This window comes from Notamacropus eugenii, chromosome X, assembly GCF_028372415.1.
Source record: "Notamacropus eugenii isolate mMacEug1 chromosome X, mMacEug1.pri_v2, whole genome shotgun sequence".
In the NCBI taxonomy this organism is placed as follows: Eukaryota; Metazoa; Chordata; class Mammalia; order Diprotodontia; family Macropodidae; genus Notamacropus; species Notamacropus eugenii.
Window position 1 is genome coordinate 99,567,873 of NC_092879.1, and position 12,761 is coordinate 99,580,633.

General features: G+C 44.6%; 1 protein-coding gene across 3 annotated transcripts in view; it reads left to right on the forward strand.

Annotated features, from left to right (window-relative positions):
* Window positions 1-12,761, forward strand: part of NHSL2 (NHS like 2) — a 187,293-nt gene that overhangs the window by 99,394 nt on the left and 75,138 nt on the right. For 2 of the 3 annotated variants that reach the window (XM_072626313.1, XM_072626315.1), the window contains exon 1: window positions 11,354-11,790. The exons of the other annotated variant lie outside the window; for it this stretch is intronic. In XM_072626313.1, coding sequence (XP_072482414.1) covers window positions 11,388-11,790 — 403 coding nt within the window. In that variant the 5' untranslated portion in view covers window positions 11,354-11,387. Of the gene's footprint in view, window positions 1-11,353; window positions 11,791-12,761 lie in introns of those variants that run through there. 3 annotated transcript variants of the gene reach the window in all.

Consider the following 12,761-nt stretch of genomic DNA (forward strand, 5'->3'; position numbering starts at 1 on the left):
TAGACTCCATAGTTCTTTCTCTGGATGTGGATGGCATTTTGCATCCTGAGTCTTTTGGAATTGTCTTGGAGCTGTAGCTGAGAAGAGCTAAGTCATTGTTAGCTGATCGTCTCACAATGTTGCTGTTACTGTATACAATGCGCTCCTGTTTCTATTCACTTCACTCAGCATGGGTTCATATAAGTCTTGCCAAGGTTCTGAAATCCACCCGCTTGTCATTTCTCAATTGATGGACATTCCCTCAATATCCAATTCTTTGCCACCACATTAAGAGATTATATCAATATTTTTGTACATGTACATTCCCTTTTTCATGATCTCTTTGGAATATAGTGGTATTGCTGAATCAAAGAGTATGCAGTTTGATTGCCCTTTGAGCAGTTACAAATTGCTCTCCAGAATGGTTGGATCAGTTCACCACTGTACCAATGATGCATTAGTGTCCCAATTTTCCCACATTTTCTCTAACATTTATTATTTTCTTTTTTGTCATGTTAGCCAATCTGATAGGTGTGAGATGTTACCTTAGAGCTGTTTTAATTTGCGTTTCTCTCATCAATAGTGATATAGAGCATGTTTTCATATGACTATAAATAGCTTTAATTTCTTCATCTGAGAACTATCTGTTTATATCCTTTGACCATTTCACAATTGGGAAATGACTTATAGTCTTATAAATTTGACTCAGTTTTATGTTCAAGAAAATGAAGCCTTTAAAAAATGAGGCCTTTATCAGAAACACTGTAAAAATTATTTCCATCTTTCTGCTTTCTTTCTATCTTCGATTTGGTTTGTGCAAAACCTTCTTAATTTAACGTAATTAAAGTGATCCATTTTACATTCATAATGTTCTCTGTATCTTTTTGGCCATAAATTCTTCCCTTCTCCATATATCTGTTAGGTAAATTATTCCTTGACCTTGTATGTCTAAATCATGCACACCATTTTGACCTTAACTTGGTATAGGGTATAAGATGTTGGTCTGTACCTAGTTTCTGCCATGCTATTATCCAGTTTTCCAGCAGTTTTTGTCAAATAGTGAGTTCTTATCCCAGAAGCTGGAGTCTTTGGGTTTATCCAACAGTACATTGCTACAGTCATTGGCAACTGTGTCTTGTGTACCTAACCTATCCTACCACTCTATTGTCTTAGCCAGTAACAAGTAGTTTTGATGATTGCTGCTTTATAATGTAGTTTTAGATCTGGTATGGCCAGGCAACCTTTCTTTGCATTTTTTTCATTAATTCCCTTCATATTCTGGAAGTTTTGTTCTTCCAGATGCATTTTATTATTATTTTTTTCTAGCTCTATAAAATGTTTTTTGATAGTTTTGATTTGTATGGCATCAAATAGGTAAATTAATTTAGGTAGAATTGTCATTTTATCGTCTTAGCTCAGCCTACCCTTGAGCAATTGATATTTTTCCTGTTGTTTAGGTCTGACTTTATTTGTGTGAAAAGTGTTTTGTAATTGTGTTCGTATAGTTCCTGGGTTTGTCTTCGCAAGTAGACTCCCAAATATTTTATATTGTCTACAGTTATTTTAAATGGAATTTCTCTTTCTATCTCTTTCTTCTGGGCTTTATTGTTAATGTATAGAAATGTTGATGATTTATGTGGATTTATTTTATATCCTGTGACTTTGCTAAAGTTGTTAATTATTTTAAACAGCTTTAGTTTATTCTCTATGTATACCATCATATCATCTGCAAAAAGTGGTGGTTTTGTTTCCTCATTACCTATTCAAATTCCTTCAATTTCTTTTTCTTCTCTTATTGCTAAAGCTAACATTTCTAGTACAATATTGAATAATGGTAGTGATAATGGGCATCCTTGCTTCACCCCTGATCTTATTGGAAAGACTTCTAGCTTATCCCCATTACAAATAATGCTTGCTGATGGTTTTAGATAGACACTGCTTAGCATTTTAAGGAATGCGCCATTTATTCTTATGTTCTCTAGTCTTTTTGATAGGAATGGGTGCTGCATTTTGTTAAAAGCTTTTTCTGCATCTATTGAGATAATCATGATTTCTGTTGGTTTCGTTATTGATATGGTCAATTATCCTGAGAGTTTTCCTAATATTGAACCAGCCCTGCATTCCTGGTAGAAATCTCACCTGGTCATACTCCTGGTGATAAATTACTGTAATCTTTGCTAATATTTTGTTTAAAATTTTTGCATCAACATTCATCAAAGAAAATTGGTCTATAATTTTGTTCTCTGTTTTGGCTCTTCCTGATTTAGGTATCAGGACTATACTTGTATCATAAAAGGAATTTGATAGAACTCCTTTGCCTATCTTTCCAAATAGTATAGATAATATTGAAATTAATTGTTCTCTACATGTTTGATAGGATTCATTTGTAAATTCATTTTTAGGGAATTCATTGATGGCTTGTTCAATTTCTTTTCCTAAAATGGGATTATTTAAATATTTTATTTCCTCTTCTGTTAATCTCAGCAATTTATATTTTTGTAAATATTCATCCATTTCACTTACCTTGTCAGATTTATTGGCATACAGTTCAGCAAAATAGCTCCTAATTGTTGCTTTAATTTTCTCTTCATTGGTGGTGAATTCACTGTTTTCATTTTTGATACTGGCAATTTGGTTTTCTTTTTTTAAAAAAATAAAAATAACCAAAAGTTTATCTCTTATTGTTATTTTCCATAAAACCAGCACTTAGTCTTATTAGTTCAATAGTTTTCTTACTTTCAATTTTATTAATCTCTCTTTTGATTTTCAGAATTTATAATTTGGTGTTTAATTGGGGATATTTAATTTGTGCTTTTTCTAGCTTTCTTAATTGCATTCTAATTCATTGATCTGCTTTTTCTCAGTTTTATTTATATAAGCACTTAGTGATATAGAACTTCCCCTAAGTTACTGCACAACATTCCATAAATTTTTATATGTTGTCTCATTATTGTCATTCTCTTTGATGAAATTATTGATTGTTTCTATGATTTGTTGTTTGACCCACTCATTCTTTAGGATTAGAATATTTAGTTTCCAACTAATTTTTAATCTATCTTTCCATGGCCCATTATTACATGTAACTTTTATTGCATCATGATCTGAAAAGGATGAATTTAATATTTCTACCTTTCTGCATTTGAATATGAGGTTTTTATGCCCTAATATATGGTCACTTTTTGTGTAGGTGCCATGTACCACTGAGAAAAAAGTATATTCCTTTCTGTCTCCATTCATTTTTCTCCAGAGGTTTATTCTATCTAACTTTTCTAAAAGTCTATTCACCTCCTTAACTTCTTTCTTGTTTATTTTGTGGCTAGATTTATCTAATTCTGTGAGGAGGAGGTTGAAGTCCCTCACTAGTATAGTTTTGCTATTTCTTCCTGTAACTCACATAACTTCTCCTCTAAGAATTTGGATGCTATACCACTTGGTGCATATATGTTTAGTGTTGATATTACTTCATTGTCTATGGTACCTTTTAGCAAGATGTAGTTTCCTTCCTTTTCTCTTTTAATTAGACCTGTTTTTGCTTTTGCCTTGTCTGAGATCAGGATTGCTACCCCTGCTTTTTTTTTACTTCTTGCTCCAGCCTTTTATGTTTACTCTGGGTATGTGTCTCTACTTCAAATGACACCTGCAACTCTAATAGCTGGAGATGAAATGGGGGGTCAGCTAGGACAAAAGCACCAAGATGGCAGATGGAGGGTTGGGTGCAAAGAACAATAAGTCAGCCAGTTTGGCTGGATGGGAGTAAGGTGTAAGAAGAATGGAAAATTAAGGGGATGCAAGAAGGGCTTTCAAAGTCAAACAGGGCATTTTATATTGGATCCTAGTGACAATAGGGAGCCATTGGAGTTCACTAAGTACAGGCAGTGACAGCGTGAGGCTTGTGCTTTGAGAAGATCACTTTGGCAGCAGAGTGGAAGTTGGACTGGAACAGGGAGAGACTTGAGAGAGGGAAGGAAATGGAGGGAGGGAGATCAATTAGGAGGCTGTTGCAGTAGTCTAGGAGACAGGTGCTAAGGGTCTGAACTAAAGTGGGAGTTGTGTGAGTGGAGAGTTGGGGTCAAATGGAGAGATATTGTGAAGTTAGAAATTGCAAGATTTGGCAACTGACTGGAGATTTGGGGTGAGGAAAAGCAAGGCATCGAGGACAATGCTGAGGGTAAGAACATGAGACAATGGAAGGATTGTGGTGCCTCTGACAGAAATAGGGAAGTTTGGAAGAGGGGAAGGTTTAGGGGCAGGATAATGAGTTCAGATCTGGATGCATTGGGTCTGAGATAGCATCCAGTTTGAAATGTACAATAAGTGACTTGTATTGTGGGACTGGAGCTCAGATAGGAGATGAGGGCTGGAGAGATAGATCTGGGAATTATCTATGTGGACAGATCAGAATGGAAGACTGGGAGTTGATGGGTTCACCAAATAAGAGAGCATAGTGAGAAGAGGGCCTAGGATAGCACCTCAGGACACTGAGGTTAGTGGTTAGTGGTCATGCTCTGCATGAAGACTGAGAAAAGGAGACTGAGAAAGAGCTGTCAGAGAGGTAGGAGGAGATCATTTTCATGAAAACTTAGAGGGGAGAGAGGATCCAGGCAACAAGATTGATTAACAATATCGGAGGCTGCAGAGGGATAAGGAATGAGAAAAATGCTGTTAGATTTTGGCAATTAAGAGATCACTGGCAACTTTGGAGAGAGAAATTTGGGTGGAATGATGAGATTCAGGAATCAGATTGCAAAGAGTTAAGAAGAGAGTAAGAGGAATTAAAGGGGAGGCAATGGAGGCAAATGGCTTTTCCAAAGAATTTGGCTGAGAAAAAGAAGAGGTATAGGATGACGGCCAACAGGGGTGACTGTGTCTATTGAGGGTTTTTTGATGGTGGGGAGTCTTGGATATGTTTGTAGGCAGCAGAGAGAGAACTAGCAGATAGGGAGAGATTGCAGGGGAGAGAGAGACAGACAGAGAGAGAGAAACAAATTAACCAGCATGTATTAAACACCTGCTTCTTGCCAGACACTGTGCTAAATGCAAAGGACACAAAGACTTTTCTCTGCCCTCAGGGAACTCCCAATCTAGTGGGGAGGACAACGTACAAACAACTATGTACAAACAAGATGGACACAGGCTAATTTGGGGAGACTCTCCGAGGGCTGACACTAAGCTTAAGGAGAACCAGGACTGCTCCTTGCAGAAGGTGGGATTTTATCTTCGACTTCAGGGAGGCCAGGGAAGCCAGGAGACAGAAATGAAGAGGGGAAGACATCAGGTATGAGGAGCAGACTTAGCAGACGACATACCTTGTTGCTTGTTTGTTTGCTTGTTTGTTTTACAAAAGTCAAGGAAGCCAGTGCTGCCGATCTCTGAGCAGATGCACGGAATTGAGGTGCAAGAAGATTGCAAAGGCAGGAAGGGACCAGGCTACAAGGGCTTGACAATCCAAGTCCATTTTCTATCTGATCTTGGAGGGAATAGGGAGCCAATGCAGTTTATTGAATAAGGGTGAGATAGGCCTGGAGGAAGATCATTTTGGTGGCTGAATGGAGGATGAACTGGAGTGGGGAAAAACTTGTGACAGGCCAAGCCGTGGTTGTTGTCTTTTGTACTCAAAGAGAACCCAAATGACATCACTGTGTTGGGCTCAGTATACAGGGTGATCAGAACAGTACAAGCTTAGAAGGCTCTACCACAGGTCGGGCACAAATAGCCTTATCTCTAAATTTGAGCTCCTGTAGTTCTGCTTTGCTCATAGAGCACACCTTCTTTGATGAGGGCATGCCATGCTGAATGGTCCTGTGCCAGTGTCTCCCATGTCTTACAATTGCTACCAAAGTTCCTGAGAGAGACTGAGTGTCCTTGTATCACTTCTGACCTCCATGTGAGCTCTTGCCATGCACTTGATATTAGAACAACATGGCTAGTCCGTTGGAGTTGTGCTCTCTGCAGTAGAGTTTGAATACGTGGCAGGTTAGCTCGAGAAAGGACCTCAGTGTCTGCTACCTTATCCTGCCAAGTGATCTTCAGACTCTTCCTGAGACAATTCAAATGGAAGTGATCCAGTTTCCTGGCATGGCGCTGGTAGATTGTCCAGGTTTCACAGGCATACAACAATGAAGGAAAGAGAAAAAAGCTGTTGGATTTGACAATTAAGAGATCATTGGCAACTTTGGAGAGGGCACAACAGCTCTGTAGACCTTCAGTTTGGTAGTCAGCCTAATACCTCTTCTCTCCCACACTTTCCTTCAGAGCCTCCCAAACACTGAGCTAGCTCTGGCAGCTTGTGCATCAACCTCACTATCTATGTGGACATCCCTGGGAAGTATACTGCCAAGGTAAGTGAACTTAGCCACAGCATTCAAAACTTCTCCATTTGTTGTAACCAATGGTTTCACATATGGATGATGTGGTGCTGACTGGTGGAGAACCTCTGGTTTTGACCCATGAGCAGGCTATTGTAATAGTCCAGATGTGAGGTGGCTTTGTCAAAGAAAAGGAGGCATATGTGAGAGATGTTACAGAGGTAGAGTTGATGGGATTTGGCAGCTTATTGAATTTTGGAGGGGTGGTAGGAGAGAGTGAAGAGGTGACAGTATCACTTAGATTGTGAGCCTCAGGGACTAGAAGGATGGCGGTATCCCCAATGGGAATAGGTAAGTTAGAAAGGGCAGGGTTTGGAGTGAAGCTAATGACCTCTATTTTGGACATGTTGAGTTTTAGATGCCTATTGAACATCCAGTTTGACATGTCTGAAAGGCGGTTGGAAATGCAGAACTGGGGGTCAGCAGAGAGATTGGGGCAGGACAGGTAGATTTGAGAACTGTGAGCACTGTTCAGTCATGCCCAACTCTTCATGACCCCTTTGGGGTTTTCTTGACAAAGATACTAGAGTGGTCTGCCATTTCTTTCTCCGGGTCTGTATTTTACAGAAGAGGAAACTGAGGCAAACAAGGTGAAGTGACTTGCCCAGGGTCACACAGCTAGTGTCTGAAGCCAGGTTTGAACTTGGGAACAGGAGTCTTCTTGACTTCAGGCCTGGCACTTTATCCATTATACCACCTAGTTGCCCAATTAAGTCCATGGGAACAGTTGAGAACACCAAGTGACGTGATGGGAAGCTGGAAGAGAAGAGGGCCCAGGACAGAGCATTGGGAGACAGCCACAGTTTGTAGGTGCAACTAGAAGGGCCAGCAGAAAGAGAGATCTTTTGGTTTGGAGGCTTACACTAGAGTTATAGTTCAGTTGTGTCCATGACCCCTATATGGAGTTTTCTTGCCAAAGATCTTCTCCCGATGATTTTATAGATGAGGGAACTGAGGCAGATAAGGGTAAGAGACTTGCCCAGGGTCACTCAGCTAGGCCAGATTTGAACTTGAGTCTTCCTGACTCCAGGCCCAGTGCTCTAGCCACTGAGCCATCTAGCTGCTTCTAGGGTAAATGTGAGCACATTTGTGGAGAGAGAAGAGACAGGCAGTTGGGAACCAGTGTTTGAAGATGAAAGGAGTGGAGACACCTGAAGGATCAAGGTGCCAGCATAAGAGGGTTAGCCTTGGCAAGGAGCAGGCAAGGTGAGATCGGAGGAAGACAGGGAGCAGCCTGAGCTTGTATCTTGAGCACAGTTCCTGGTATACAGTAGGTGCTTGAGAAATTCTCCTGGATTGAGGTGAGACCGAGCCTTTGCCCTTTCAGGGACTGGCCCCAGCAGGAGCAGAGGTTTTTTGGTCCAGAGGTCAGGGAGGACAGAGCACTGAAGGGGAAAGCAGGGCACCAGCCTCAACCTCTGTAAAGCTGCCATTGCCCTGTCCTAGGCAGCTGGGAAATGAGGTGGGAGGGCGGTATGGAGGGGGGTCTACAAACCTGGCATCTCTTCTCATTAGGGCTTCTTTAGCAGCCGCAGGAGCAGACTCAAGTTCCCATTGGTCCAGAAACAATCTCTTAGGCAACATCTGGCTGGCTCTGAGATTGCTGGGAACCCAGCGACTGCAGGGAAGTCAGCGGCGGTGGCAGGAAAAGGAGGGAGGGAGGGAAGGAAGGAGGACTCAGGGGAATCAGGGACCAAACCGAACAAGAGTAGCAATCTCCCCCATCCCAAACCCCTGGCTTCCAAAAGGCACAGAAACAGGGCCAGAGAAACTAAAGGGAAGCAGGGGCTCTCACAGCCCGATCTGAGCAACCCTGACAGAAGGAAGTCTCCCCACACACCCCCTGGGTGATAACAGTAACAGCTGACAGGTCTGCAGTAAAACCCTTCATCTATGGGATCCTAACAGCCCGTACTATTAGCTGCATTTTACAGATAGGGAAACTGAGGCTCAGAGAGGTGACTTACCCAAGCCACCAGATATCTAAGCGCCAAGCGCATGAGCTGACCCCAGCCAGATCTTCCCAACAGTAGGTCCCCTGCCACACTATCTCTGGGCAGGAGCCTCAGGTGTCATTTGGGAGCTCTTTGCATTTCTCTGAATCTTTGAGACTGGGGGAGAAGAGCAATGTTGGTCATGGAATGCCTGAGCAGAGCCAAAAGGGGGCAGCACCTTGGCCAGCAGGCATGACCCCCATGCCCCACCAGAGCCAATAAGAATGAACCCATGCTGCCATCAGAGCCGGTGCGTGACGCATAGTAGATGCTGTTGAAGTGATGCCCAGTTTCTTCCTGCTGCCCCCACTCAGATCCCACGCCTGGGTTTCTTTGCTCCTTTGCTGATATCTCAGTCTGAATACTCTGTACAAACACTGAGCTGCCATTTTGTAACTCGGTGCCACCCTCTCTGCCCTGTTGTAACTTCTACCAGGTCAGCATTGTTGCTGATCATTCGTTGGCAGATGGAGGGATCGATGAGAGGAGGAGTAACACATCCTCTGTTCTATCTTGCCTTTTCCTCAAGGAACAGTCTGGACACATGATTAGCTCTCCACTCTAATGGAGGGGTCAACCCTGGGCTTTATTACTTCTAGTAGGTGAGGAAACTCCTCCTAGTGATGCTGGCGGGCACCTTCTCCCACTGCCCAGTCCACTAAAAAGCTAAGGGACTTGGCCAAAGTCACAGCCAGGATGTGGCAGAGGTCAGTCAGTCAGCTGGTATTTATGAAGTGCCTGCTGTGACACTGTGCTAAGCCCTGGGGATACAAAAAAGGCCAAATCAGTCCCTGCTCTGAAGGAGCTCACAGTCTAATGGGGGTAACAACCTGCCCAGAACTCTGTACAAACAAACTCTAGATAGGATAAAGTGAGTGTGATCTGAGGGAACACATTAAGATTAAGGAAGACTGGGAAAGGCTTCTTGAACAAGATGGGGCTTTAGCTGAGATTTGAAGGGAAACCAGGAGATGGGGATAAGGAGGGCAGATGCCTGGAGTCAGGAGATGGAGACAGTGTTTTATGCTTTGGAGTCCAGTGTCACCGGCTCAGTTTGCAGAGTACCTGGGAGAGAGTAAAGTGTAATAAGCTTGTAAAGGTAGGAAGAGGTCAGATTATAACAGGTTTGAAAGCCAAGCAGAGGAGGTTATGTTGGATCCTGGAGGGGATAGGGAGCTACTGTGGTTTATTGAATGGGGAGGAGGAGTGACATGGTTGGACCTGAACTTTAGAAAGATCAATTTGACATTTGAGAGGATGATGTCTGGAGTGAGGACAGACTTACCAGCAAGCTGTTATAGTCTAGCCATTAGGTCTTTAGGGCCTGCATTGTGATGGGGGAAGTTTCAGAAGAGAGAAAGAGCAATATATAAGAAATGTTACCAAGGTGGAAATGATAGTACTTGGAGAGTAAGAGAGCCAAGAGCCCAGGATGGGAGCCAATTTGGGAGCCTGGAGGACAGAATGGATGGCGGTGCTCTTGGCAGTATTGGGGAGGTTGGGAAGAAGGGAGGATTTAGGGGAAAGATAATGAATTCAGTTTTAGAAATGTTGAGTTAAAAATTTCTATGGAGCATACAGTCTGAGATATGCAAAAGATGGTTGGAGATGAGAAGCGAGAGGTCCGGAGAGAGATGAGGGCTGGTAAGGAGATCCGGGAATCATCAGAGATAGTCCAAGGGAAGCAATGGAGAGGGAGAAGAGCAAAAGGCACAGGGTGGAGCCCTGAGGGTCACCTACAGGGTGACATGGAGGAAAAGCCAGCAAAGGAGACCAAGGAGGAGTGGTCAGGGAGGGAGGAGGAGAACAGGGAGGGAGGAGGGTGTTCCATAAACCTAGAGAGAAGACAGTATATGGGGGAGAGAGTGACCAGCAGCGTCCAAGGCTGCAGAGAGGTTAAGAAGAGGGAGTACTGAGAAAAGGCCATTGGATTTGACAACTAAGATCATGGGTCACTTTGGAGAGCGCAGCTTCAGTGGTTGTTGAGTTAAGAGTGAGAAGGGAGGGTGGGGTGCACAGATTGTAGGGAGCTGGCCTTCTCAAGAACTTGAACTACAAACTGGAGGAAAGATGTGGGATAAGAGCTAGCGGGGATGGATGTGTCAAGGGAGGGTTATTCAGGGTAAGGAGAACTGGGCATGTTTGGAGGCAGTTTCAAAGCCAGCCTTCTAACCACTATTCCACACAGCCTCTCATATTCACCATCATTGTTAAATGTAGAGATACAATGTTGAGCACGATATCAAGAAATTCTTGTTACAAGTTAACCCTAATTGATCATTATTGATCATTCTTTGAGCTTTCCTTGCTTTTCTCAGGAAAGCCTTCACTTTCTCTAACTTAGAGCACTTCTGGGCAGGTCCTCTGGCTACCCAGGGCCTCCTTTGCTTGCAAAATGGGCCCTCTACCCCAACATGGCCATGGTCCTGGGGCTTACCCTTGCCAACCATTTGTACCCCTCTGCTAATCCTGGGGATGAAATTATTTTGCCTGGGCTGGCTAGAAGTGAGCCTTTGAACTTGCTAGCTTGAAGTGATCTCCTACTTTGGACATCTGGTTAGGCCTCTTCTTCCTCCTTCCTGACATTAAGCAAGCATACACACGTTTGAACCAAGCCAGACAGTGCCAGGGTTCTCACCCAGGGTGGCGGTGGGGCAGCAGCAGCAGCTGCACTATTGATCCTTGAGGACAGTTCCTTCCTCTGAGTTTGGTCTGGCCCCTCCAAGCCGTCTGCTCTACTTGGCCTGGACTCTGGCTCCCCACTTCAGGCAAAACCAGTCCTTCTTCCCAGGTTCTGACACTGGCAGCACCCTCAACCTTAAGCTGCCTCTTTCTCCTGCTTGGCCAACAGCAGGGCCCAGCTCCCTTGACACACACTTGGCGGCCTGGGTCAGAATTCACAGGCTTGTTCCAGGTTGCATGAGGGGTGGGGTGGGAGGGGATGGGGGACACACAGAGAGACAGGGAAGGAGGAAGGGAGGGGGGGAACTTATAGGAACTGCCTCTCTCTCTTCACCCTCCTCCTTTCCCTCCCTGCCCCCTGGGGACCATGGGAAGGAAGGGGGCCTGGGCAGTGACAATAGACCAGGGAGCTGACTCAAACAGCCAGTTCCTGCTCATTTCCTCTCTCTGTGGACATTGGCTTCTCTGTGTGCTAGCTTCTGACATAAGCCCTGTTGGTGCACACAGAGCGTCAGCAGAAAGAAACCCCCTGCCCCAGAGCCATCTTCCCGCCATTGGCCCAGAAACCTCGGCTGGCCTCTGGGGCTGCCTACAAAGTGATCCAGCTTCAGAGGAGGCACTTGCTGGCTCCATTTCCCTTCCCCTTCCCACCTCTGGCTCTGTCCATCTGGCCAGGGAGGACTTAGGATTGTTTTCATGTGGATCCTGGGGCCACAGCACCTCTGTGATGGAAAAAGCAGAGTTTTTCACTCCTTCCTGGAGCAGGACAGGTGAGTTCATTAGAGAAACAGGGAGTGGAAAAGAGTGTCCAAAGAGGCTGTAGGATCCCTGGCAAGGATGAGTTGAGGGGTAGGCTCTTCAGGAGCCACAGGCACTTAAGAATTGGGTGATGGGGGAAGAAGACAAACTCTGATATTTTCAGATTTGTGAGGAGCCACTACTTGGGAGGTGGGTTGGGGGTGCCTGACTACTTAGGCCTGACTCCAAATGAGATTGTGGGGCACCTGGGGGTAGGATAGGGCTGGAAATCTCTCATATGTCATGTGAGGATCAGTTGAGAAAAGGGGATGGTTAACCTGAAGAAGAAAGGACTGGGTGTTATGAGGGGGGGGGTACACATAATTGCTGTCTTTAGATGGTGACAGGCTGCCATGTGGTCCAGGGGCATAATTAGGACAAATGGGGGCAATTTGCAGAGAGGCAGATTCCAGCTGAATATATAGAACTTTCTAACCATCAGAACATCCGAGTAATTGGCCTGGTGTAGAGTGAGCTCCCCAGCCCTGAAGTGTTCATGGAGGCCCAGGCTGCCTATCTGTGGGAGATGCCATGGGTCAGGCTTCAAACCTGGGCCCTGCAACTCCCAAGTCAGCTTGGTTTAGCTCAGGGATCTGAGCTGAAAGGCTGGGCAGTCCCTCTTCAGGGTGCCCTGCTCTGAGGAGTGAATGGGAACTGCTTTGCCACGAGTTTAGCAGCATCCAAAGGCAAGGAATGGGGGCTCCGTGCCTGGCCTATGTGCTGTTAGACTTGGCAGCAGTTGGGACTTGGCAACACTGGTGGTCTCTGACCCCTCCTGGGGGTCAAGGAAGGCTTTGCCCCTTCTGGTAGGCAGATCTCCATGTGCTTCAAAGTCCGCCCCCCTCCACCCAATCTTCACTGAGGAGAAGCTCACTCAGTCACTTCTCTGCTTTTGCCTGGTATTTTTTCTCCATTCTTACCTCTACTAACAGACAGTGTGGAG